The sequence below is a fragment of the Mustelus asterias genome, chromosome 10 (assembly GCF_964213995.1).
Source record: "Mustelus asterias chromosome 10, sMusAst1.hap1.1, whole genome shotgun sequence".
NCBI lineage: Eukaryota > Metazoa > Chordata > Chondrichthyes > Carcharhiniformes > Triakidae > Mustelus > Mustelus asterias.
The window spans coordinates 56,116,387-56,143,624 of record NC_135810.1 but is presented as its reverse complement, the minus strand read 5'-3'; the positions used below and the strand labels follow the sequence as shown (position 1 = coordinate 56,143,624).

The 27,238-nt window shown below is 44.8% G+C and overlaps 1 protein-coding gene across 1 annotated transcript in view; it reads right to left on the bottom strand.

The window, feature by feature from the left end:
• The window catches only part of LOC144499446 (stromelysin-1-like), a 68,904-nt gene that overhangs the window by 13,902 nt on the left and 27,764 nt on the right, over positions 1-27,238 (bottom strand). Inside the window, exons 6-10 of the mRNA XM_078221432.1 lie at positions 26,870-27,002; positions 20,179-20,309; positions 15,725-15,881; positions 15,520-15,617; positions 8,994-9,083 (exon numbers count right to left, since the gene is read on the bottom strand). Coding sequence (XP_078077558.1) covers positions 8,994-9,083; positions 15,520-15,617; positions 15,725-15,881; positions 20,179-20,309; positions 26,870-27,002 — 609 coding nt within the window. The remainder of the gene's footprint in view (positions 1-8,993; positions 9,084-15,519; positions 15,618-15,724; positions 15,882-20,178; positions 20,310-26,869; positions 27,003-27,238) is intronic.

Below are 27,238 nucleotides of genomic sequence, written 5' to 3'. Positions count from 1 at the left end.
CTGTTCCTGTGCTGTATTGTTCTTTGTTCTTTGTTCTTTGAAGACCCTGTTGACACAGCCCTGTTGACCCTGAAAATTCCTCCTTACTAACATCTAGGGGCTTCCGCCCCCATTGGGAGGGCTGTCCCACAGACTAGTCAAGTAACAGCCAGATATAGTGATACCCATTGAATTATACCTTACAGACAATGTCCCAGGAACAAGCATCACCATCCCTGAATATGTATTGTCTCAGTGAGAGTTTTAACAACACCAGGTTAAAGTCCAACAGATTTATTTGGTAGCAAATACCATTAGCTTTCGGAGCGCTGCTCCTTCGTCAGATGGAGTGGATATCTGCTCACAAACAAGACACAGAGACACAAACTCAAGTTACAGAATACGGATTAGAATGCGAATCTTTACAGCTAATCAAGTCTTAAAGATACAGACAATGTGAGTGGAGAGAGCGTTAGGCACAGGTTAAAGAAATGTGTATTGTCTCCAGACAGGACAGCCAGTGAGATTCTGCAAGTCCAGGCAAGCTGTGGGGGTTACCGATAGTGTGACATGAACCCAAGATCCCGGTTTAGGCCGTCTTCATGTGTGCGGAACTTGGCTATCAGTTTCTGCTCAGTAACTTTGCGCTGTCGTGTGTCGTGAAGGCCGCCTTGGAGAACGCTTACCCGAAGATCAGAGGCCGAATGCCCGTGACCGCTGAAGTGTTCCCCGACAGGAAGAGAACAGTCTTGCCTGGTGATTGTCGAGCGGTGTTGCCTGCACTCCTGTTGGATTGAAACCTGCACAATAACTTAAGATTTAGGGTGTTCCTTGAATGTAGCAAGATATTTCAAAACATTTCGTGATAAGGAGCAAAGAGAAATTATTCATGCATTTCATCAAGAAAGAAGGGGGTGTTTGTGTGGCAAATCAAAAGTTTGGTGAAAGAGGAGAGTTTACAGAGAGCTTCTTAAAGTAGGATGTCAAGATGAAAAGATGGGGGTAGATAGTTGCATGTACCATTATGGCTGGATAAATACTGGAGCAGGCGGAGAGAGGCACTGTGGAGCATTCTGAGGAGTAGAGGCTGTGTCTGGCGATTGGAGGAAAGAGAAGATCCAATGTAGAGTAGAGCGAGGCCACACCACAGAAAGAGTTGAAAACCAGGCTGAGAATTTTGAAATCAGTATACTGGTGCATAGAGAACGTGTATGACTTGAAGAAGACATGGTGTTTGGAGTGTGCCCTTCACTATCCACTCACTATCCACTCACTATCCACTCAGGAGTGAACTGTGGTGCCTTGGCAAGATTGGAAGCTTCTGAAGAATTATGGCAGGAAGCTGAACTAGAAAAACATTAAAGAGATCAAGCCTTGAGATAGTGAAGGTGTTAAAGAAATTTCAAATAATTAGAGATTCAAGACACTAATAAAACTACAAGCACGAAGTGAAATGACTTAAGATCAGACTTACAGACTAATAAAGGTACTGTCTGCATAAAGACACATATAATCACAGTAAGAGATTTAAACAAGTAAGAGGTTTGAACAAGTATTTCTGATTTAAACATGTATTTTGGATTTTAAAAGGTATTTCAGATGTACTTTAAAATGGTCTGTGCACTTTAGCCAAAAGCAGGCTGCCCAACAGCATAATGGGATGAAGACTTAGTGAGACGAACCACATTCTTTGCAATAATGAAATCACAGAATCTGTATATTCTTATCAGCATAAGTTATGGACAATATGGGTTCCCAAAGCCATAGAATGACTGTTCAGTCTGTACTGATAAGAGAGTGCTTCTAAGACGTGTGAATATCAACTGTCTGACTTACCCATTGACCTAATTGAGAGTTGGTGAGAACAGAACCTTTGAACTCTATAGCAAAGCATCAGTGGTTGCCAAGCAACAGGGAGAAGAAGCATCCAGATTCTATGGACCAAAGGAATCCCATGATGTCAGAGGGTAGAATGCAATTGGCTAAGGTATATGACAACTGTTAACAATGATTTACTTGTATTAATGATGACTGGTTCATAACTAACGGGAAGGCGGGAAAAGCGAACTTGAAAATGTGTATTTGTCCTGTCTAATATATTGTAACTTCAGAGTGGGATTGGAATGCTCAGGACCTTCTCTCAGAGAGGTGTTGGACTGTCCAATGTTAACTCATCCAGCGATCATTGGTCAAATAATGGTACGTCTTTAACCAGGATACTGACTTCGCGAGTCTTTGTATTCGCTGAAGTTTTGGCATTACTTAGTCTCTGAAAAAAACCCCAAGGCATGTGTTGGATTTTGACAGTGGAAGAGGTGAGATACAGGAGAGTCAAGTTTCGGAAATGGAAAGAAGTAGTTTTAGTGAAATGTGGGAACATTAGCTGAACCTCAGGTAGTACATGTCATTATTCAGTGTAAGATTGTAGGTGGATAGTCAATGGAGTTTCATTGAGAGAACCAAAATAGAGGGGGGTTCAACGAGGACAGCCACAGATTTTCCAGTGTTCAGCTAGGGGAAATCTGGTTCATCTGGGTTCTGCATATCGGTTAGGAAATTTGAGGGCGCAGCATCAGCATTTGGGTCAGCGAAGGGGGCAGAAAGGTACAGCTAGTGGTCATTGGCATATATATGGAAGCTGACTGCTTTGGAAAACGATATGGAGGTTGAAATATATTCTTCGTACAAGCCTCCTGATTTGTATATACATCCATGACTTTATTAAATCATCACTGGCTTTAAAACATCCTCACTCGTATTTTTCCTTCTTTTCTTGTTCTTTAGTTCCATCAATGGTGATTCACCGACTGACTACTCTCACTTTGTTCATTCCTTTTTATCACCAAGGTAACATCTGCTACTATTGTGACCAACCATCCCCATTTTTCTCTATTCATTCTAATTCATGATTTATTTCTTTGGTGGGGTGAATAAACCATAAAATCTAGGCAGTGAGAAGTTACCCTGGGTTTTCACTCTTTGTAGTTTCAACACCCTGCTACAACAGAGGACAGGGCTTTTCTTTCCTTCTTTCCATGTGGATATCTGTAGTGAGGTGCTGTCATCTATTGGAATTCCCATTCAATTAGGTGTTCATTGTTTCTACCATATTCCTTGCATGGAGCAGATTCCCAGAATCTAGGCCTGTCAGAAGTGGGCCCTATGGATTTGCAAAGTGGAATTTTCCAAAGTAAAATCATCGATCTGTGATCCAATAGAAAAGCAGTGACTTCAACATTAGGTTCAGCAGCCATATTCCTCCTCTCTCCAACCTCCACCCTCCACAGTTTACACTGGCTGGCCTCTCTCCATACATATGCTCATATACATCTCCAAACTTTGGGATGAAGTTTAACAGGAATTCGTGGGACAGTTTGAAGTTTTCCCCTTTGTAGGTACTTCCAAAAGGGCCTCTGGAGAAATTTCAGGGCTGTTTCCTGAAATATTCACCCACCCTGCAGCCAGGTTTTATTATAGGTGCCACCTAAAGTCAGTTGGCAGGATTTATATCTATTTACATCTATTTATATTTATATATTTACATCGATAATATTTGCGATATTTGAGGCATTCTTTGGTTGATTGCTTTCCTCTGTTTTGTCAGCAATGGATGCTATTGCTTCTAAGTCAGTGATGGGCAACTTAGGCCAGTGAGTGGGCCACATAAATTGCCCTCCTTCATCTCAGTGGGCCGCAAGATTGAAATCGGGCTTGTTCACTGACCACGACCCCATGAATAAGATTAATTACATTGAAGATACACTGAATATTTTGTAAGTTATAGAAAATGCATATATCTTTTATAAATAGAACTATCGTCAACTTCAAGTGGTAAAAACAAAATCAATATTTGAACTTTGAAGGCAGAGGGAGCACACGGTGTGCAATCGGCATGCATCTCACTTCACTTGCCCTTGCTTTACATGCATATCACTTCAGTCATACTGACAGGAAAAAAGCTATGTGGACGGAAATCAGCAGAATGTGGGCAATCGTCAACAAAACATCCTGTGAGTCACACTCAGAACATAAATGGGCCACATGTGACTTAGAGCAGGTTGCCCACCACTACTCTAAGTTGTCACTCACTTATCAATTGTTTTATTTCTCCCATGCCATCTATATAAACATTTGATTTATTCTGTCCCAGGAGTTGATAGGGATGAAAGTTTCCGTAATTACCTCAATGAGGCCCTTGAGGTTGGCCTCTTGGAGTATGAGCTCCCTGATTGAGGTAATGATTGCCTACCCAATCAGGGTGTCTCACCTGTAAATATATTGAAGAGTGTCAGGTTTACTGACACTCTGGATTCTGACTTTGTATCAGAAGTGCTGTTGGGAGTGGAGATAGGTTTGTAAATCAAGGGAATCTGATGCAGGGACACCAGCCTCTGAGGAGTTATTTCAGTGGCGACGAGGAGAAAAGAACATCTCTAAGGAACTTGCTCGCTAACAGCGGCTTCGCTTGGGAGGCATCATGCCTCTGTTTGGGAAACTAGACCCTTTTGACCATGCTGTGGAGGACTGGGCCCAAAATGTGGAAGATATGCGTCATTTCTTTAGGGCTAACGGCATTGTGGCAGATGATCAGCAATGGGTCATTCTTCTGACCGCTTGTGGACCATCAGCATTTGCCGTTATTTGCAGCTTAACTTTCCCGGAGGCACCAGATTCTGAAATCTTTCAGGATTTCGCGAACCTAGTGAGGGAATATTATGGGCAGATATTTGTGATTGTCACCGATCACAAGCCGCTACTAGGGCTACTAAGAGAGGACAACGCGGTGCCACCAATAGCGTTGGCCCATATCCAGCAGTGTCTGTAATTATTGGCTGCCTACACCTATCAGTTGGAACAGCATCCGGGAACCCGTGTGGCAAATGCCTCGAGTAGACTGGCTTTAGCGGACACCCCACCGATGGTACCACAGGTAGGGGAGATGGTAGTAACCATGAACTTTCTGGATAAACTTCCAATGGCTCCACATAATGTATGTCTTTGGATGCATAAGATCCCGGCCCTTGCAAAAGGTAAACAATTAGTGCTTACGGGAGGAACAGAAAGAGCAGGACTGCCCCAATTTCACCCGTACTGGAGTAGAAGAGAGCAGTCCACTGTAGAAAATGGCATACTGCAATGTGGGGCATGAGTGGTTGTTCTGAGTCAGGATCACAGTTCCATACTGGCTGACCCATATCACGGACACACTGCAGTATCCAAAATGAAGATGCTGACAAGAAGCTATGTTTGGTGGCCCGGAATGGACATGGACATAATGGCACTCGTGGGTCAGTGCCAGCAATGCCAGCAAGGACAAAAGTTGCAACCAGCAGCTGCCCTACACCTGAAGGATTGGCTGGGTGCACCATGGTCTCGGCTGCACCTGGATTATGCAGACCCATTCACGGGCTCAATGTTTCTAGTCATAATGGACACCCACTCCAAGTGGATGGACATCCATATCGTGCATTCACGACCAGAACAGTAACAGTAAAGAAACTTTGCATCTCCTTTTTGACACATGGGATCCCAGAGGTGCTGGTTTCTGTAAATGGGACATCTTTTGCCAGCCAGGACTTCACCTAGTTCACAAAGTGGAATGGGATTCGGCATAGCAGGATGGCACCATATCATCCATTGTTGAACGGCTTCGCAGAGAGAGCAGTTCAGACATTTAAAGATGTTCAAAAAAACTGCCAGCAGTCTTATGGGACATCAACATTGGTTATTTAATTATAGGACAAACTCCAACATGCCGCTATGGGAATAGCGCCCACAGAGCTGCTCATGGGCAGGCAACTCCACACTAGATTGAGTTTGATCTTCCCGAATCTGTGGGGAAAGGTGGAAAGGCAGCAAGAAAGCCAACACAGAGGCCATGACAACAGGAGCTGAGAGAGAGTCCGGTGAATAAGTACTGATAAAGAATTACGCCAAGGGTCCCGCATGGCTACCAGGAACAGTTGACTCTTGGACGGGGCCGGTATCCTACAAAATACAACTGACCAGGGGTGGGCTTTGAAACCACAGTTCGTCCAGGAGCTAACTATGCCCAATGGGAGAACCGAGGGATGCCCTCCCAGACTATCCTCCCCTGGCTCTCCGTCACTCGTAGTTAAGACTTCAGAATCCGACACTGTGGATGAAGCCACGGCTATCTCTTTGCCTCCTGAGGAATGCAGGGTCCAATTCGCCCCAAAAAATTCTAAGTGCTGAATTGGCGAGAAAAATAGTGTGAATCATGACTGTTTTTTCAGTGGGAGTTCAGACTCGAACCTCCCACACACTGTGCAATGCAGAGGTCACAATCGGGAATATCATTAAAAGCCCGAGGGGCGGGGCTACTTAGGCCGGAGTCTGACAGTTCTGGAACTCTGCGCATGCGCAGTATCCCTGATCTGTCAGCCTGCAGTTTCCTGGCCAGCCCAGGACACTCACAGTGCTGTCCCTCCAAACCCCCCAGGGCCTGATCGTGGCCCCACAAGCATTCCCGGGCCATACCCGACTCCCTTCCCATCGTGGAGCGCCCCGATCTCTAGCCCACCCCCCCAGCAGTGATGATCCCCGCACCCTCCCCCTCACCCTGGCAGATCCCACACCACTGACCCCCCTTGGGAGGCAGACCCCCCCAGCAGACAACCCCCGCCCCCCCCCCAGCCCGCCCTGATTGCTGGCCTCCCTCCAGCCCCGACCGATCCTATCAGCAGAGTGGCAGCAGAACCACCCCACCCTGACCAATTACCCCTTTGGCCCCATGCACAACAGGCCTTGCCCCTTGGCCCCACCCACATTAGGCCCTGCCCCTTAGTGCCACCCTTCCCCCAGTCCACGACTCTAGGCCCTGCCCCCTTCCCCTTGCCCCCTCGGCCCCGCCTCTAGGCCCTGCCTCCTTGGCACTGCCCAATGCATGGTGGACAGTGCCAAGGTGTCCCCTGGGTATGGGCACTTTGTCCCTCAGGCAGTGCCGGGGGCACAGGCTGGCACTGCCAGGGTGCCCGCGCCCCCGATCCCCCTGCGGGGCCCCGATTGCCCCCCTTCACTCCAGTGGATTTCCCGCTAGTTCCCCGCAAGTGGGGAGCTGGTCTAAACCCTGCCAGAGTGAAATAGTCCTTGCGGGATGGGTGATGCTATCAGGCCCCGACAATTCCATGCTGGGCCCCATAATGAGATTTAAAGTAAATTTAAAACAGATTTAAAGGATTTACCTCTCTTTCCACCAGTCCCAACTGCTCCTGATCTCTGGCTGTGGGAGATGTGCATGAGTTGGGAATGCATGCGCGAATCCCGCAAAATGACCAACACGTGATTCTCCCATCGTGACGCGTCAAAAGACGGCGCGTCGGGATGGGAGATTCGGGCCCGCAATGAACCAGAACTCTGGTGCTCATGTCATAAGAGATGAACACCTGTTCGATGCACCCTGCCCACATCGGACACCGAGTTGGAGGAATTTGATCTGGTGCTGAAGTGCCGCAAAAGGCCTACGAGGCGTGTGAAACGACGAGGTTCCTTGGACTTAGTGGGGGAAGGGCGTAATGGCATCAATGAGGCATGAAGCTGGCCTCTTGGAATATGAGCTCCCTGAATGAGGTAATGATTGCCTGCCAATCAGGGAGTCTCACCTGTGTCCATAATGAGGAGTGTCAGGTTTACTGACATTCTGGATTCTGACTTTGTACCTGAAGAACTCTTAGGAGTAGAATTGAGTTTGCAAATTATGGGAATCTGGTGAAGGGGCACAGGCCTCAGAGAAGTTATTTCACTTTCCGAAGCTGAAGTGGAGATTTATCAAGAGGTGGGCTATATTAATGAAATAAAAGAATGCTATTTTGCAAACAACATCGATGTGTGGACTGAAAGCTAAGGCCTGGATGTCACATCTCCTGCTTCAGTATAAGATGGCAGTTACAAAGTTGATTGAATCAATCATGGAGGCTTGGAGGTGTTAACTCACAAATCACGTCATGGCTGGCTTTTTTGTCAATTTTGTCAATAAGTTGGTTTCTACTCCCACTGTATCTTTCTTCCTGAGTCAACTTGTCTTTAACTCTGTCTTTCTCTTTCGAAAGCACCACAGTCTTGCTCGTCAACTTATCACATTCTTTCTCATCAGTCCAGAGTGTTTATCAGTTATTCCAATTAGACTCATCAACCCAGGTAATTCTTATTTCGAATAGATAATTAAATGTAAGGACATAGGAACAGTAGTGGGTCATTTTACTTCTCAATGAGAGGGTCTTAACTCCACCCACCTATCTTGGCCAGCAGGAATCCATCAGTTTAAAATTACTAATGGAGGTCATCTGTTGTTAGTTTGGCAGAAAGATCCAAACTTTAACCACCTGCTGTGACACAAGGGGCGGAATCTTTCTGTCCCACCTATCACGGGGATCGTAGCGGGCGGGACAGGACCTGCAAAAGTCCGTTGACCTTGGGTGCGATTTTCTGGTCTTGGGACAAGCGCGGCAGGAAAAACCACCCAAGGTGTATCCTAACTTCTCCCCGGTGATTTATTGTGGTAAAAATCAGTATCTGCTCAGATTAAATTTGGTGTTGAAACACAGATCAATGACAATCAGTATCTTCAATATCTTTATTTTCAGCAGGATACACTGAAGCATAATCTTTGACATTAATGAATTGAATTAATGGATTAAGTAGAAAGAAATATTTAACCTTAAACACCACGAATATTCTAATCTGCTTTCAATATATATGTTAGAAATGACACAGACATTTATTGTGAGACTAATATATTCACGGTTCTATATGCGAAGTTATTTTATGTCATGTTAACAGTTATCTTGTTTCAAATCATACAGTAGATTGAGCAGTTAAATTAATCTGTTGATCAATTTCAAATTAAAAAGCAACTGATTGTGGAAGAGTTAATGATTAAGCTTGACTGAACAGTTAATTTTGTCTTCCATCAAGGAGACCATGCCCATTCTCTGAGATATAATGTGAGTCGAAGTACACAACGCAATGGTAGCAATGCACATTTATTTAGGTACAATTATTCCATCTCCTTGGAGTAATACGTTTTCTCAATGAAGTAAAGTAATATTTGTACACATGACGTCCACTTGTGAGGTAGTAATAATCTGTCATTTGAAAAATAAAGTTTATTTATTATTTGCTTAAAATATGGGAACCACATTTCCTCCAACTTTATCAGCTTCATGTTACAACTCTAACAGCACACCAGAGAAACATCTTGGAAACAGACAGGTGCCAGGTTCCAGTCGACACCAGAAGTTGGTGTCATATTGGGCAGAACATCTGGCTGCTTCATACCAGATGAATGATTCAATGATTCAAGAGGGCTGAGCTAGAATAGGGGGAAGGGACTCTTTATGTTGGAATTCCTGCATTCATAGCCCAGAAGAGATTGCAATAAGATTTTTGATGAGAATCATTGTCAGGCTAAGGAAGCTGTGTGGGCCCAGGAGACAAAGTAATGTGTTTTAAAATTATTTGTTGGCTTCCTTGCGCAGGAGCACTAAGGATGGAGTCCATTGGTCATTGAATCCTATGGGACTGCTCAGAGTCAGTAGACTGGTCAGTATTTAAAAACTCTGCGACCAGCCTGAATGACTATGCCACTACAGGAACTGACTTCATTAGTAAGTGTGTAGAAGACTGTATGCCAAATAAGCAAATCCGTGTGTATCCCAACCGGAAACCATGGATGAACAGGGATATCCACTACTTGCTGAAGTCTGGGTCTGAGGCGTTCAAGTCAGGTGACCCATACAAGAAAGCCAGAAATGATGTACGGAGATCCATCAAAGATGCCAAAAGACAGTACCGGACCAAGCTAGAGTTCCAGGCTAGCCACACGGACGCCCGCCGGCTGTAGCAAGATCGGCAAGACATAACAGGCTACAAGACGAAGGCATGTAAAATCGCCAGCCAACGCACCCCTCCCTGATGAGCTCAATACACTCTACGCACGTTTTGAGCAAGAGGTCAGCGAGAGCATGCCCTCCACCCTGGAAGCCCTGGATGAACCTGTATCTGGGGTCACCTTTGCAGATGTCAGAGCAGCTTTCTTGAAGGTCAACCCACAGAAAGCGACTGGCCCGGATGGGGTACCCGGACAAGCACTCAGATCCTGCGCAGATCAGCTGGCAGGGGCATTCAAGACATCTTCAACCTCTCTTTATAACAATCTGAGGTCCCTATCTGCTTCAAGAAGACGACCATCATCCCGGTACCTAAGAAAAACCAGGCAGCGTGCCTTAATGACTATCGGCCGGTGGCTCTGACATCCAACATTATGAAGCGCTTTGAAAGGTCAGTCATGGCACAAATCAATTCCAGCCTCCTGGACTACCTGGATCCACTACGGTTTGCCTACCACCGCAACAGGTCCACAGCAGACGCCAACTCCCTGGCCCTGCACTCAACCCTGGAACACCGAGATAAGAAGGACACCTATGTCAGATTCCTATTTATTGACTACAGCTCAGCCTTCAACACTATTATTCCCATGTAACTCATCTCCAAACTGCGTGGCCTGGGCCTCGGCACCTCCCTCTGCAACTGGATCCTGAACTTCCTAACTCACAGACCACAGTTACAACTCTCACCAATTTTTACAGATGCACTATAGAAAGCATTCTTTCTGGTTGTATCACAGCTTGGTATGGCTCCTGCTCTGCTCAAGACCGCAAGGAACTACAAAAGGTCGTGAATGTAGCCTAATCCATCATGTAAACCAGCCTCCCATCCATTGGCACTGTCTACACTTCCAGCAAAGCAGCCAGCATAATTAAGGACCTGTGCTCATCCCGGACATTCTCTCTTCTACCTTCTTCCATCGGGAAAAATATACAAAAGTCTGAGGTCACGTACCAGCCGACTCAAGAACAGCTTCTTTCCTGTTGCTATCAGACTTTTGAATGGACTTTCCTTGCATTCAGTTGATCTTTCTCTACACCCTAGCTATGACCGTAACACTACATTCTGCATTCTCTTGTTTCCTTCTCTATGAATGGTATGTTTCGTCTGTATTGCGCGCAAGAAACAATACTTTTCACTGTAAGTTAATATATGTGACAATAATAAATCAAATCAAATCAAATAAAAAACACCGAGATAACAAAGGCACCCATGTCAGACTCCTATTGATAGACTACAGCTCGGCCTTTAACACCATTATTCCTACGATACTCATTTCCAAACTTCATGGCCTGTGGCTTGGCTCCTCCCTCTGCAACTGGATCCAAGACTTCCTAATTCACTGACCGCAGGCAGTAAGGATAGGCAACAACACCTCCTCTATGATCATCCTCAACACCGGTGCTCCACAAGGCTGTGTCCTCAGTCTCTTACTATACTCCTTATACACCTTTGACTGTGTGGCCAAATTCCCCTCCAACTCAATTTTCAAGTTTGCTGATGACACCACCATAGTGGGTCGGATCTCAAACAATGACAAGACAGAGTACAGGAAAGAAATAGAGAATCTGGTGAACTGGTGCGACAACAATAATCTCTCCCTCAATGGCAACAAAGCGAAGGAGATAGTCATCGACTTCAGGAGGCGTAGTGGAGGGCATGCCCCTGTCTACATCAATGGGGACGAAGTAGAAATGGTCAAAAGCTTGAAGTTTTTAGGTGTCCAGAACACCAACAACCTGTCCTGGTCCCTCCATCCAGACACTATAAGTTAAGAAAGCCCACCAACGCCTCTACTTTCTCAGGAGACCAAGGAAATTTGGCACGTCCACTACAACTCTCAACAACTTTTACAGATGCACCATAGAAAGCACTCTTTCCGGTTGTGTCACAGCTTGGTATAGCTCCTGCTCTGCCCAAGACCGCAAGAAATTACAGAGGGTCGTGAACGAAGCCCAGTCCATCATGCAAACCAGCCTCCCATCCATTGACACTGTCTACACTTCCCGCTGCCTCGGAAAAGCAGCCAGCGTAATCAAGGACTCCACGCACCCCGGACATTCTTTCTTCCACCTTCTTCCGTCAGGAAAAAGATGCAGAAGCCTGAGGACACATACCTTTCGACTCAAAAGCAGATCCTTCTCTGCTGCCATCAGACTTTTGAATGGACCTACCTTGCATTAAGCTGACTTTTCTCTACACCCTAGCTATGACCGTAATACTACATTCTGCACTGTTTCCTTTCCTTCTCTATGAATGGTATGCTTTGGCTGTATAGCAAGGAAGAAACAATACTTTTCACTGTATGCTAATACATGTGACAATTATAAATCAAATCAAATCAAACAGGACTCTCTTTCCCCATTCTAATTGTGTGTAGACTCAGAATCCTAACGGAATGGGGCATGTTGGCACAGGAGATGACCCCAAAGGAGATCAACATGTCACATGTTAAGCCCGTACCTTTTCCAGTTAATTATGCAACTAGGAGGATTATGTCACATTGCATGGCGTCATGGGCAGGAAGTTGCGTCCTTTCCGTCATGTCCAAGTGCCATATTGAAAATGTATCCTGAGTGTCATTCATTCATCAGGCCAGGAGTGCAGGACACAGTTTCCGGAAAGCAGCGCAAACAGACTCCGGGTTCAGTAATGCCCCCCTGGACATTCTCTTCCAGGACGTGGAGGACAGAAGGGATGTCCTTTTCCCAGAGAAAGGAGTAGGATGCCCACCAGACCTACCACAGTGGCCTGGGAGGAAGTCACCATGATAGTCAGTACCACAGGGTCCAGAGGTGGACTGCCCTGCAGTGCAGGGAATGAATGAACAACTGAATTCACACTGTGAGGGCAAGTGAATCCTCTCCTCTCTACACTCTTTAAAATTCATTTGCGGGATGTGGGTGTCACTGTCTAGACCAGCATTTATTGCCCATCCCTAGTAGCCATTGAGAAAGTGATTGTGAGCTGCCAGTGAAGAAACTGTGATATATTTCTAACTCAGGAGTGACTTGAAGGGGAACCTCAAGGTGGTGGTGTTTCAAAGTATCTGCTGTTTTTGTCCTTCTGGATGCTCATGGGTTTGGAAAGCGCTGCAAAAGGAACCTTGGTGAATATCTGCAGTGCAACTTGTAGATGGTACCTACGCTGCCACTGTTCATCGGTGGTGGGGGGATTGAATGTGAAAGGGGTAGCAATCAGGCGGGCTGCTTTGTCCTGGATGATGTCTTGAGTGTTGTTGGTGCTGCACTCATGCAGGCAATGGAGAGTATTCCATCACACTCCTGACTTGTGCCTTGTAGATGGTGGACAGGCTTTGGGGAGTCAGGAGGTGAGTTACTCGCTGAAGGATTCATGGCCTCTGACCTGCTCTGGTAGCCACAGTATTTACATGGTCAGTCCAGTTCAGTTTCAGGTCACTGGTAACCCCTAGGATGTTGATAATGGGAATTCAGCAATGTCAAGGGGCAATGATAGATCCTCTCTTGTTGGAGATGGTCATTGCCTGGCACTTGTACGCAGTGAATGTTAATTGCCACCTGTCTACCCAAGCCTGAATATTGTCCAGGTCATGAGGACTTCTGCAGTGATGTCCTGGAACTGAAATGATTGACCTCCAACCACAACAACCATCTTCCCTTGTACCGGGTATGACTCCATGCAGTAGTGCATTTTCCCCCTGATATCCATTTACTAAAGTTTTGCTTGGGCTACTTGATGCCACACTCAGTCAAATACTGCTGTGATGTCAAGGGCAGTCACTGTCACCTCACCCTGGAGTTCAGATCTCTTGTCCATATTTGAACCAAGGCTGTAATGAGGTCAGGAGCTGATTGACCCTGCCACAACCCAAACTGAGCATCTGTGAACAGGTTATTGCTGAGTAAGTGCTGCTTGATAGCACTGTTGATGATCGAGAGTAGACTGATGGGGCAATACCCTTCCTGATGAGCCCACGGTTCTTACAGTCTCCCTGCCCACCTTGATCCCACCCACTCATAAGATCCGTGCAGACATCCGTGTCCACTCCAGCCATCCAGACCAGTCCTATACCTGCCACTTCACTGAATGCCACTGCCCCCTCTCACAGCTACAGTACCCTCTCACCAACAGTCCCCTCAGTTTGCTGCTGCAAGCTTTCACCAATAGCATTACAGATCCTTCTATCTGAAACTGGCCCATCCGTTCCACTGTCTCTTGTTACTCTTCTGCATTGTGCTCCCTGGTTCTTCCTCCCCCAGTGCTCAACATACCTCCGCAAGGTTCCATGGTTTCTTCCCTCCCCCTCCTGCCTTTCCCACCCCCTGTTGTATCCCAGCACTCCTATATTATCTTCCCAACTCCCCTGCGCTGCTGGCGGGAGGAGGGCAATTCCAATTTGTGAAGTTGCTTCTGCTGGCTGGGGAATCTCAAACATGGGGATAAGGTCTCAGAGTAAAGGGACAAGCTGAGGAGAAATCTCTTCCATCAAAGGGTTGTGAATCTTTGAAATTCTCTACCCAGAGAGTTGAGGATGCTCCATTCTTGAATATACTTAAGCATGAGATAGACAAATCTTCATCCTCAAAGAGAATCAATGGATATGGGGAACCAATGGGAGAGTGAAGTTGAGGCAGATGATCAGTCATGATTTTACGATGCTCCAAGGGCCATAAGGTCAACCCCTGCTCCATTCTTTACCTGGTGAAACATAATTCTGCTAAAATATGAATGGACTTTTCTTAAGCTTGTCATTTCGAGTGGTGTTAAGTTAACAGTTGGAGTTTTCATTCTCTAAGAGGATAATTTTAACCAATGCTACCTGGTGGAAAACAAGTGAGACAAACAGCAAATTTTACCGTTCACTAAAATCAATGGGAGGTAAAAGCGGTAATTTTCAGGTGAGGTTAAAATGGTCTCCTTGTGCTCTGGTAATATTGAAGAGTCCCTTTGTTCCTCTATACCTCACTGAAGTGTAACAGAAAAATGTTGATGCTGCACTTGAATTGTGACAAACAGGAAAGTCATACTAATTGCTCTGATTTCAGATTATGGACTGGTACCAAATGTTCTTCGTATTCTAAAAATGTTAACTCTTACAGGCAGTAGAGAAAATGACGCCCATGTAAAGTGACTTGACGGGGCCAATTTGGTGAAGTTCAGTCTCTGGAATGGAGCCTTGCTTTATCAAAGCATCGACCCAGGAAATGGCTGTTGGATCCCGTGATTTGTGACATGATTTTCCAGTAAGAAATCTTTAGTGTGCTCTCTCTGCCAGACTCTGTATTCTATGTTTCTACAGATATGTTCTGTGCCACAAACAGTCCTTATATTCTCAATGCAGAGAGTGGGAATCTTGTGGCACTGTGGTAACGCATCTACCAGTGTGCCAGAAGCTCTGGGTTTGAGTCCAAAGCCAGGGCTTGTTTGCCATGGAAAGAGCATTCAACATAATTCAGCGGGCTGAAAATCAGCTTGGAAATCCTTCCACCCTTTCCCCCATTATTCCCAAAGAATGAAAAACAGTATAGTTGTGGAGATACGCTGACAATAATGTAAAGGTATGCAGTTATGAACGTTTCCGTACATCCTTACTATTTCCATTATACTGCTACTAAACTGTAAATTATCATTCTCCACCAAGTGGACACTTACTCTTCACCCGAAAAGCTGCATCCACTTTAGAATTATGTTTAAAGATGGTGCTGATTGATCTTGGATTACTTCTCAGTTCATTTCTCTTTGTGTTATAACTAAAGAAGAAAGTACATGGTACAGTATGTCACAATCTCCATGGCAAACACATAACAAAAGCATCATAAAATGGATGCAAGATAGAAATGTTTGTGAAAGCACATACATCCAGAACTGCTCTCCGACAAACAACAGGATCCAATGCCTCGAAACTCGCATTGCAGCATCTATTTTGTTAACATTGCTCGGAAGACCAAAATCCGAGATAGGCCTTGGATATCCTGATTCCAGAACAGTTTGACTGTAAAGCCAGTATTGAGATCCTGCAAGGTAAACAGAATTTCACAGTAACTTCATTGCAGTTGTTAATGTAAGCCTACTTGTAACACTAATAAATAAACTTTAAAAACTTTTGTAAAAAAAATTACAAAATGATTGACCAAACCGAACACTCCGTTTTATGCATGAGTAGAGCTTTAAATTCAGTATCATCGAATTGTGACACCGATGCACTTTAATTGATTTGCTCCACAAATATAGACTGTGCGAACAGTATTGGGAATAACCCGTGTAAGGACCAACTATCAGGTGAAACATCCTCTCGCCACATGAAAATCATGTCTTGGAAGGGTGATCATGATAATGTTGCAAATGCTAAAGCATTGATTTGAAGTCGGGAATGGGTTAATGAACTTTGTCACACTTAAGCATTAAGACCCGAACTCTGTGATTTTGCTGGAAACACTGCAGAGTTCATGTTTTCATCAGAGTTCGGTGTTTTTCATGTCTGTACCAGATAAGAGGAACAGCTATTTTTTGCTGTCTCCACTGTTATTCAGGAACGCAGTTAACCCAGCTCAAAATAAACTAAACAGTCTCCATTTTCATGTACCTTTGTTTAACACGATGGAGTTGACATGTATGCCTTATAACCATATCATATAACCATAGATTCATATATATATTCATCATACGTTATTCATCTTATCCTGATATAAAGTATTATACAAACTTGTATGTATATTAGTTAACTTGTTTGTGCAAAACCTGTGATGTTATTTCAAGGATATAAATGACGAACAGTCGTGGCCTTGGAGATCGAACAAACTACGCAGAGGAAGATACTGCTAATACAACAAGAATTGCACCATGAACAATGACAGACATCTTAGAGAATTGCAATGTAATGGGGGTGGGGCCCGGGACATATATAAACTCTGTTCTTACTTGTGTTCGATGAGAAGGCTGGGGGTCCACTGTTAGGAACCTCACTTCTCCCACAATTGTGAAAATAAACCTGCATTTTGATCGACTAATAGTGTCAGAGGTTTTTTACCTTCAACAATTTCAAGATGATAGTGCTTCTATCAATGTCAATGTGGTGAAATCACTGACCCACAGTACAAAGCCACACTGAAGCTTTAGTACTGTGGAGGTGGTGAGAAACTGGAAGGTCAGAGAGACAAGAAATTCCGAGATGACTCTGAGAGGAGAGAATGGAAAAATATAGTTGAGTGGTTAGGGGAAGATAATGAGGGCAGGTTCAATAACCTCTCCACAGGAGTAGGAAAATAAACCTACAGGCCTCACTCAATCACTGCCTGTTTACATGGAAATGGTAATAACCCCACCTTTGAGCTTGATTAAGTCTAAAGTATTTATAGCATTGACATGTGAGTGAGTGATTGATACATGGAACAGACTTCCCAGGGAGGTGACAGAAGAAATTAGTATTGATTCATTCAAATGCAAATTCGACAGATTTCTTTCAGAGAATAGCATCTTGGGGTGCATTAATTTGAGACATGACATGTGGGAAGTATAGCACTCCAAGGAGGGGGAAAGTGGACTTGAACCTATGGGCTGTGAAATTTGATTGTGCAGCCAATGGCACTGAAACACAAAGCTGCCAAAATGTCCACCCTAACACTTCCTGCCACTTCCTGTTCCACCTCAAAACAGGTCAGCACTGATCTTGACCTCATTTTCCTGGTGGGATTCTTAATGGTGCAGGGTATATTTGACTTCTTGCATGTGGTTGCGTGGGTACCACAAGTTTCCGGGGAGGTGTTCCATAACCACAAGGGCTGCCAATCCATTACCATTCCATTGTGGTGTGACCATGACCAGAAGATCCTCTTGGTGAATGACAGCTATCCTGACAGCAGCCATGACATATTCACCCTGTAACAGTCGGGCATACCAGTGGTTGGTCGGTACCCAGTTGGCTCATGATTCCCCTTGGCATCGTGTACAGTGCAAACCATGCATCATGGAGCAGAGCATCAGTGGCTATCACGTTTGCATTGCCAGGTCTACTCAGTGGATCTGTCCAAAACTCACTGGAGTATGTCATCAAGTTGCTGCATCCTGCACTTGAGGAAATGAGCTTTGAAACCAGACTCTCATGGGAACCTCTTGAGCAGGAGGAAGGGGGAGGGGGTTTGGGGGCACGGGGGCACTCCAGCAGTCCCTCATAATCTTTGCTTCATAATTCCCACTTTTAAATCTATCCGCTATGGACCATCCTCGTGCAACCCGTGTTTTGCTTTCGCCTCACAATTCCTATGATTTTATATAGATGCCAGAAAAAGTTGCATTTCTCAAGGATCTTAACTTAGTTTAAAAGCCTTAAAAATACACCTGAAAATATATATATGGAATGTTCTGTCGAGCAGATGTACAGGAGAATGAAATGGTTGAGTTTGAATGACATTCTCAGTGGAATTGCTGAGCTTGTTCCACATGTGTTTCTGCCAGATATACAAATCTGACATTATATATAAAGGGATATGGGGAACAGGTGTGGAGGTGGATTTGAGACCAGGGAGAGATCAGCCATGATCTGATTAAATGGTGGAGCAGGCTTGAAAAGGCTGAATTTGCCGACTTCTGCTCCTAATTCCTATGTTCCTATGAATCACATTCTCAGTGGAATTGGTGAGCTTGTTTCTGTTGGGGTGGAGGTGGGTGTGGGTGTGGGGGTGGAGGTGGGTGTGGGTATGGGGGTGTGGAGGTGTGAGGGGGGTGGGGGCGGGGTGGGCAGGGGTTGGTGAATAGTGTCTCAGAATTTGAATCATCAAATAATTTCAACTAAACAGCTTTGAATGATCACTTAATGCTCTCAGTGAAATCCTCCTGGAATAAACGCAGTGAGCTGCAGACGTCCACTTTTATTCAAGGACAAATCTGCCAGCAAGTTCAGGGAACAAAAGTTGACAGTGAGTGTGATTATGAATCTATAGAACTTGTTGCTCTATTCATGCCACTCAATCTTGGATCTCACATCAATGACATCTTACCCTTAAACCCTTACGCTTGTTGGCTTTATGTATTAATTGACCATGGAACCAATTTCAGAAATGTAAGGCTCATAATTACCAGCGTAAGTACCCTTTTAACATGGTGCTAAGTTTTGATGCAAAGCTAAACAATTATTCCAGCTCAGAAAAGAAACAACTTAAATTGTTGAGTTTCACTTCTGCCTGTAGTTAATTCATATCAGCGATGTTAAACATGTTAAATTTAAGATCCCAGGTGCCCATCTCCTTTGCCACTTTGTCACTTCCGACAAGTTACAATGCAGATTATATCCAAATTAAACAGTGAAGATAAAAGTTTAACAAACAGTGTATACTTTATCATGATTTGAGCCATGTATTATGCTAGATCTAAAAGGAACATCTACACAAAAATTCAAATCAAACATGCCTGGTGTGTGATGATCCTTATGCATTCGATTAGTTTCATAACTTCTGCACTTTTATTTCCCTTTGGGGACTGGTGGGGAAGTTCTGGATGGATTACCGGGCCAATCATCAAGCTGCTGATCTGTGTCATGAATGCTCCACCCATTGCACACAGAAGCTGGAGTCGGAGTTAAAGCCAAAGCTCCTTGCATGAGAGGTGGGAGTGCTGCCTATGAGCCACAGGACATCCTTATGCATCAGAGTCATAGAACCATAGAAAATGTATGGTGCAGAAAGAGGCCATTCAGCCCATTGTGTCAGCGCCAGCCAAAAAAGAGAAAGAATAAATCAGCCACTCATTTTAATCCCGCTTTCCAGCAGCTGGTCCGTAGCCGTGCGGATTACAGTGCTTCAGGTGCAGATCCAGCTGCCTTTTCAATGGCTTGAGGACTTTAGCCTCAACCACTAACTTAGGCACTGACTTCCAGACTCCCCCCTCTCTCTGAGTGAAAAAGATTTTCCTCATGTCCCCTCCAATCCTTCTACCAATCACTTTCAATCTATGACCCCTTATAATTGACCCCCTCAGCTGGGGGAAACAAGTCTTTCCCGTCTGCCTTGCCTAGGCCACTCAGTTTGTTACACCTCAGGTGGTTACCCCTTAGTCTCCTCTGTCCTAAGGAAAGCAACCCTAGCCTTTCCAATCTCTCCTCATTGCTACAATTTTCAAGCCCTGGCAATGTTCTTGTAAATCTCCTTTGCATTCTCTCCAGAGCAATTATATCCTTCCTGCAATTTGGTGACCAAAACTATAAACAAAACTCCAGCTGTGGCCTAACCAGCATTTTATACAGTTCCACCATTACATCCAATACACTATTACTGATACAATAATAGGTTTATTACGAAAGACAAATAGAAAATGTATAACCTGTGAAAAACATAATTTCGTATCCATTGTAGCTCCGGTGGAGCTCAACAGCAGCATCAATGTTTGACACCATACTTGGCCAAGTGTTTCTAACTGGGATTACCTGTGAACTCCCTGCCACCTTGTAGAGCCTACACAAAAACACAGAAAATTGCATCAGTGGTTATCCAGATTTAATGAGATAATCTTTTACATATGTCGTCTATATGGATTTCAGTAAGGCATTTGACAAAGTCCCACATGGCAGGTTGGTTAAGAAGGTTAAGGCTCATGGGATACAAGGAGAAGTGGCTAGATGGGTGGAGAACTGGCTTGGCCATAGGAGACAGAGGGTAGTGGTCGAAGGGTCTTTTTCCGGCTGGAGGTCTGTGACCAGTGGTGTTCTGCAGGGCTCTATACTGGGACCTCTGCTATTTGTGATATATATAAATGATTTGGAAGAAGGTGTAACTGGTGTAATCAGCAAGTTTGCGGATGACACGAAGATGGCTGGACTTGCGGATAGCGAAGAGCATTGTCGGGCAATACAGCAGGATATAGATAGGCTGGAAAATTGGGCAGAGAGGTGGCAGATGGAGTTTAATCCGGATAAATGCGAAGTGATGCATTTTGGAAGAAATAATGTAGGGAGGAGTTATACAATAAATGGCAGAGTCATCAGGAGTATAGAAACACAGAGGGACCTAGGTGTGCAAGTCCACAAATCCTTGAAGGTGGCAACACAGGTGGAGAAGGTGGTGAAGAAGGCATATGGTATGCTTGCCTTTATAGGACGGGGTATAGAGTATAAAAGCTGGAGTCTGATGATGCAGCTGTATAGAACGCTGGTTAGGCCACATTTGGAGTACTGCGTCCAGTTCTGGTCGCCGCACTATCAGAAGGACGTGGAGGCGTTAGAGAGAGTGCAGAGAAGGTTTACCAGGATGTTGCCTGGTATGGAGGGTCTTAGCTATGAGGAGAGATTGGGTAAACTGGGGTTGTTCTCCCTGGAAAGACGGAGAATGAGGGGAGATCTAATAGAGGTGTACAAGATTATGAAGGGGATAGATAGGGTGAATGGTGGGAAGCTTTTTCCCAGATCAGAAGTGACGTTCACGAGGGGTCACGGGCTCAAGGTGAGAGGGGCGAAGTATAACTCAGATATTAGAGGGATGTTTTTTACGCAGAGGGTGGTGGGGGCCTGGAATGCGCTGCCAAGTAGGGTGGTGGAGGCAGGCACGCTGACATAGTTTAAGACTTACCTGGATAGTCACATGAGCAGCCTGGGAATGGAGGGATACAAACGATTGGTCTAGTTGGACCAAGGAGCGGCACAGGCTTGGAGGGCCGAAGGGCCTGTTTCCTGTGCTGTACTGTTCTTTGTTCTTTGTGTTGATGGCTGGAATTCTCAGCCACCAGTATACAATCAAAAATGACTTCAGTATGCTTTAATTTATCATTATGGGGCAAGAATTTCTGTGCTTGCCATGTGTAGCAGAGTTGTAAGCATCATGTTAATATTTTCCACTATGTGGCACCTTTTTCTTCAGTGCAATTCACTTGAAATTAAGCAAACCAGCACAAAGGATCAAGAAATTCCAAATGTACATTTTATCCAATGCAAATTAAGAGTCCTTATTCAATTTCACCACCTTAATAGCATCGAGCTGGAAGCTACCTCACCCAAAAGCTGTGGAGGCAGAGCCCTTGAACATTTTCAAGGCTGAGATCAATAGCTTTTTAATCAGTAGAAGAATTGGGATTATGGAGATAAGGCAGGAAAGTGGATTTAGTGAGTGTTAGATCAGTTGTGATCCGATTAAATGGTGGAGCAGGCTCAAAGGGCTGAATGGCCTACTCCTGTTCCCATTTCTAATGGTTTTAAAAACTTGACTTTGCCATCAAATTGAATGAAGCACCAATGCAAGTTTCTGCCAATTGCTCCTACCTGTGGGACTTCAATGGAGTCTGTTAACATTAAACTTGCTTTAAGTGCAAGGGCACTAATTATAGAAATATTTCAACATTAAAAAATCTTGAATTAATGAAGAAACTGACTGCTGCACACAAATGTAACCAGCAAATGGTTCTGTATAGTTTTTTAAATTATACTTTGTTAAAATTAAGTTATTAACGAGGCACTCTGATTAAAAATGGTGATTTTGTGTGATAAACCTATTCACAGTTTATTAATAAAACTGCAGCACTTTCCAACTCCTAAATATAATGGAGAAATATTTCAAATATATACTAGTTTCCAAACCGTGCCGTTGACACTGGGTCACGGAATAATTTATGTTTAATGAAATGTAAATAAAGTTGAGTGGATACTTGAGCAAATGGAACATTTCTGAAAACTGGAGTAATATTGAGCACCATTTGACGGTTGTGCTCATGCGGGGAATCGTCGCTGTTCTTTATAAATGTAGTTATAATGTTGCTGCACATTGAAACCTTCCCCCATTAAAATATCAAATCTACTTCTCTGTAACGTCATAAAGAAAGCTCAGTTAGAGAAGAGATATTTTACGGAAAAAAGGAAACTTCAAACTGCTAGCATTCTGAATAAAAAACAACATTGCTGGCAATACACAGGAAGTCCATCAAAATCTGAAAAGGCGAAAAAGCAGGTTAATGTTCTTAGTATGCAGCCTTCATCAGTTGTAGATCCTTCAGGCAAATATTGAGTTGCTCTATTGCTGGAAATTAGATTATTCCCAGCACTGATGTTGCAAAGCTTTTATTTTTAGCTTGCCACCAGTTACTTGCAGTCTTTTCACTTACATATCATCTAAAATCATCTAAACATTAGCACTCGATGGTTGATATTAGGTTCAATGTGTGGGAAGAGGGAATGAGCAACCATGAGATCAGGACCCACTGCAATTCCCAACCAAGTCTTACACTGCCCCGAACCACTGCTGGTCCTTCAAAAGGTCATCACAGCATCTCACTATATTATGCAAATAGGGACTTTGTGATATGCTTAAGTCACATAGGACAGTTTCTAGATATGCCATTCACAATTTGTCCATTTATTCGACGCAGTGAGTGTCCTAAATACCATTTATTGAAGGGACAACTCGCAATCACTCATAAATTGACCCAGGGAGTTTGGAAACAAAAAACAGAAAACGTTGGAAATACTCAGCAGATTTGGCCACACTCCTGCACAGAGAATCCCAGTTAATGTTTCAGGCCTGTGACCTGGGATCAGGAGCAGCAGCAACATTCCCTTCTCCCAGCGCTTGCTCCTGTTATTGGCCAGTGCAGCATGGGAAGCAGACAATGTCCCACCCACCAAAAAACAAGCTGCAGCACTGAGGGGGTCTGCATTACCTTTGCTTTTTGCTGGCAGGAAGAAAATGAGGCCTGGGCCCATAAAGACATCCTGCTGGTTAGAAAGACTAAACAGTGTTGTTTACTGTGGGTAACTAAAATCTGCCCAGGTGAATTTGCTTTTCGTTCAGATGTGTACAGTACAAATACCATATAGGGCGGAATCTTCCCATATTTTTTCAAAGAGTCGGTTTCAGTGAGAAAACTGGAGAGAATCCCGCTGGCGTCGATGGTGAGAAAAATCGTCATATCTTCAGCCACTTCTCTGAAAAATAATTGTCTGCGAGTCTGCGGCAGCCTGCCTCTGACTCACTTGCCCCAGCATCACTTGAGCTCATCAATCAGGGGGGTGCACCTTTTAAACACTTCCCCAGCCACTTGTTCCAAAATTCAATCAGAGGGATGGCAGCCAGGAAGACTGTCCCAAGAAATTTGAAGGGAGCCCTCACATAAGATGCTGGATGGGGTGGAGCAGAGGAGTGACATCCTCTTCCCTCACATGGGCAAGGTCACCAACCCCATCTGGGATGCTCTGGCAGCACGAGTGAGTGCCAGCTCACTATATAAGTGGACAAGAATCCAGTGCAGGAAAACAATCAAAGTCACCCTTCTCATTAGTTCCCAAGCACTCATTAACACAACCATCACACTTCCACAGGCCGTGAGCCCACAGCCACCTCAAAGGTTCCCAGTACTCACCCTCCATCCCCACCCTGCTCTTCCTCCTGTGCATCTTCCTCCTCACATCCCCACTCCCACTCACCGACCGCATATGCCAGGCATCTTTACCATCTGACCGACATGCGTCATGCCTACACTCTCCCCATGTGTCACATTGCAGAACAAACTCGACCACAATTGATGGGAACAGACACTCAGCCAGAGTGATATCCGAGATGAAGACCCTCACTCCGTTTGAGGAGTGAGCCCTTGAGCTGGCCGGAGAGGAGCAGGACCGCACCTGTGCTAGGACAAGGTGGGGGGTGCGGGTAAGAGAAAATAGAACCCCAAAAACTTCAGTCACAGTGCTGTTCTCATGCGTGTCCAGTTGCTGCTCTTCTTATGCCCGTCATGCACCAATGCCATCTCTGTTTCCTTGCAGGTCAAGCAGTCGACCAACCCGGTCCATCCTCTCGCACTCCGGAAACAATGGTCCCGAGCAGCTCCAAGGAAAATATCTCAGACATAAGCTTGGAAGGGGTGTCACAGCTGTTGCCCACACCCTCCACCAGCACAGATACTAACTCCTCGGTGGGAACATGTAGTAGACTGGCTACTGGGTCACTAACTGGTGAGCACCGCACTGCGGATGATCCACAGCAAGTGGAGGCAGGAACATCCCAGGGAACTGGCACTCAGATTGATGCTGGATATTCCTAGCCCTGCGCCCCTTTCGGGCCCTGGTCAGTGCCTGAGGTCCTTCCTCAGCCTCCTCTGGGAGTTACACCTCACTGCCCTCCTGGATGTTCACCTTATCAGAGGAGATGTGATGGGCCACCACCTCCTCCTCATCCAGCTCCTTGCCCCATTGGACTGCTGGGCCATGGAGGGCGCAGCACATCATGATGATGCACAATACTCTCCCAACTCTGCATGACAGACAGGCATCTATCTTGGATGTGCCCCCCGAGGGTAGGGACTGAGGGCACATGCGCACATTGAGTTGACCTTTGTGCTGACTTCCTGGGGGGGGGGGGGGGGGGGGGGGGGGGGGAGGTGAAACGCAGCTACAAAACTTCTTGTTTCTGGTCTGCTTGCTGAGCTCTGTTACCCTTTCCTCTTGTATTGGAGGCTAAACTTGTGTCACCTCTCTCTTACTGAGAGGTGCAAGCTATGGAGAATGATGCTTGGGGACTCAGCTCCCAACTCTTTTGAATGAAACAATTAGTCCATATTAAACGAATTGAGGGACAAAGTAAAAGGGGCAGCCTCTTAAGGGGATACTGTTTTCAACAAAAACAAGTCGCAAACGAAACTTAAAACATCAAATTAAAATGTGATTAAAGGGATCAATAAGATACTCCAGTCCCTGCAGGGCCCAACGAGCACAGAAGGCCTCGACGGTGCCCGTGGGCACCTCATGCTCCGACTCCATGGACGTGGACACCCGGCTGTGAATGTAGCCGAGGTAGAGGGGCAGACAGTCGGGTCAGACGGCGCCCTTGATCGCCCGCTGCCTGGGCCTGCTGATGGTGCGAATAGCCAGGCCCAGGAGCAGGTTCACAAGTGCGTCCTCCTCCTCCCCACCCCCTTTGTGTTGGGTGCCTGTAGGTCAGGAGTATGGCGCTGAAATGCAAACAGAACTATAACAAAAGTATTTATTTAAATCACTAAAAAGGGAGTGCAGTCTAAAGCATCCTATATACGCATGGTCCACGGAAAACACAAGGCCGCAAAAAAGGACAGGTATCTTGGAGTCTGTGAACAAATTTTTTTCAGCTCACGCATGTCTGCCACAGAACGATTAACCATCTATCATAGTGTGATTTCAACATGGAACCCCAAAGCTTTACTCTATGTTTGTGGTTTACTAGTTTGGTGATCTACATCATTAAGCCACTGGAGGAGGGTTAACTAGTGGATCTCAATTAGTGGCAAAATCATGCATTACAATACTGACTTAATGGGCATAATTGACTCATCAAGGAAGGGTCGGTGATGTTATTAGGAAAGTTCCATCTTCCTGGGACAGGCGAGGCTCGTCTGATTTATTTCAAGTCTCCAGATTACTGTTAGGAAAACAAAGGTAGTTTTAAAGGATTTATGTTTGTATTGGTAAACATTAGAAATAAGGTAGAGTTTTAAGTGGGTTTAATTTAATGTTTCTGTGCCTGGAAGGGTAAAACCTAGAATTAGATTCATGCTGGACCAAGGGTGTTTATATTTGGTTGTTGGTTTCAATTTTCAGATGTGATTTGATTATAATTAGTGAGGGTTATGGCGTGAAGAATAAATAGAAGTAGCAGGGTTTGTTTAGCAATGGGAGGTAAGATTGGAAGGCTTTTTGTTCTTAGTTTAGCTGAATTTGTAGGCAGTTGGGGACAAGACACCGCAAAGTGAACATCTCTCAATTCTGTCAGGAGAAGCTGAGCAGGGCGAACGAGTTGCAAAGGTGCAAGCTTCCGAAGAAAAAAATTACAGTCCAGATAGCCAGGGAATTGGGACAGAAAGAATGTCATTTGGAAAGCCTGGACTATAGTTTGGAATGCAAACCGTTCGAGGAAAGCACTATTATGAGAGAAGATTATAATGCATGTTTTTGTGAATGGAGTTTGGAAACTCTCATGTCTCAATCATCTGAGGGGATTCTGAGCAGGAATCCACAGACACTAACTTGAGTTCAAAGAACTTGGGTAATAAGTGTGCTATTTACCCGTTCTTGAAGAAATAAAAATTTCTGTTTATCCTCACAGAAGCATCCATGAACAAATTTGGGTCACAGGGAGATGGTTGCTGAGTTGGATTCGGGCCTGGTGCTGGTGTTGGATTCGGGCGTGGATTCTGTCCTGAATTTAAAGAGAAATGATTGTAAATGGCACAGAAATAAGGGGAAATTATTACACTGTAAATACAGTAATTTGGCACACAAAAAGACAGGCATAATGACACTTTAAAATCATTTTCATCCTTATGAATATCAATGTGCCAGTTTTCTCCAACACCATCTGAGGGTACGTCTGATCTCATTGACAGGACAAATGGACTAGAGGTGTAGACATAGTTGTTTGGAGTGGAGATGGAG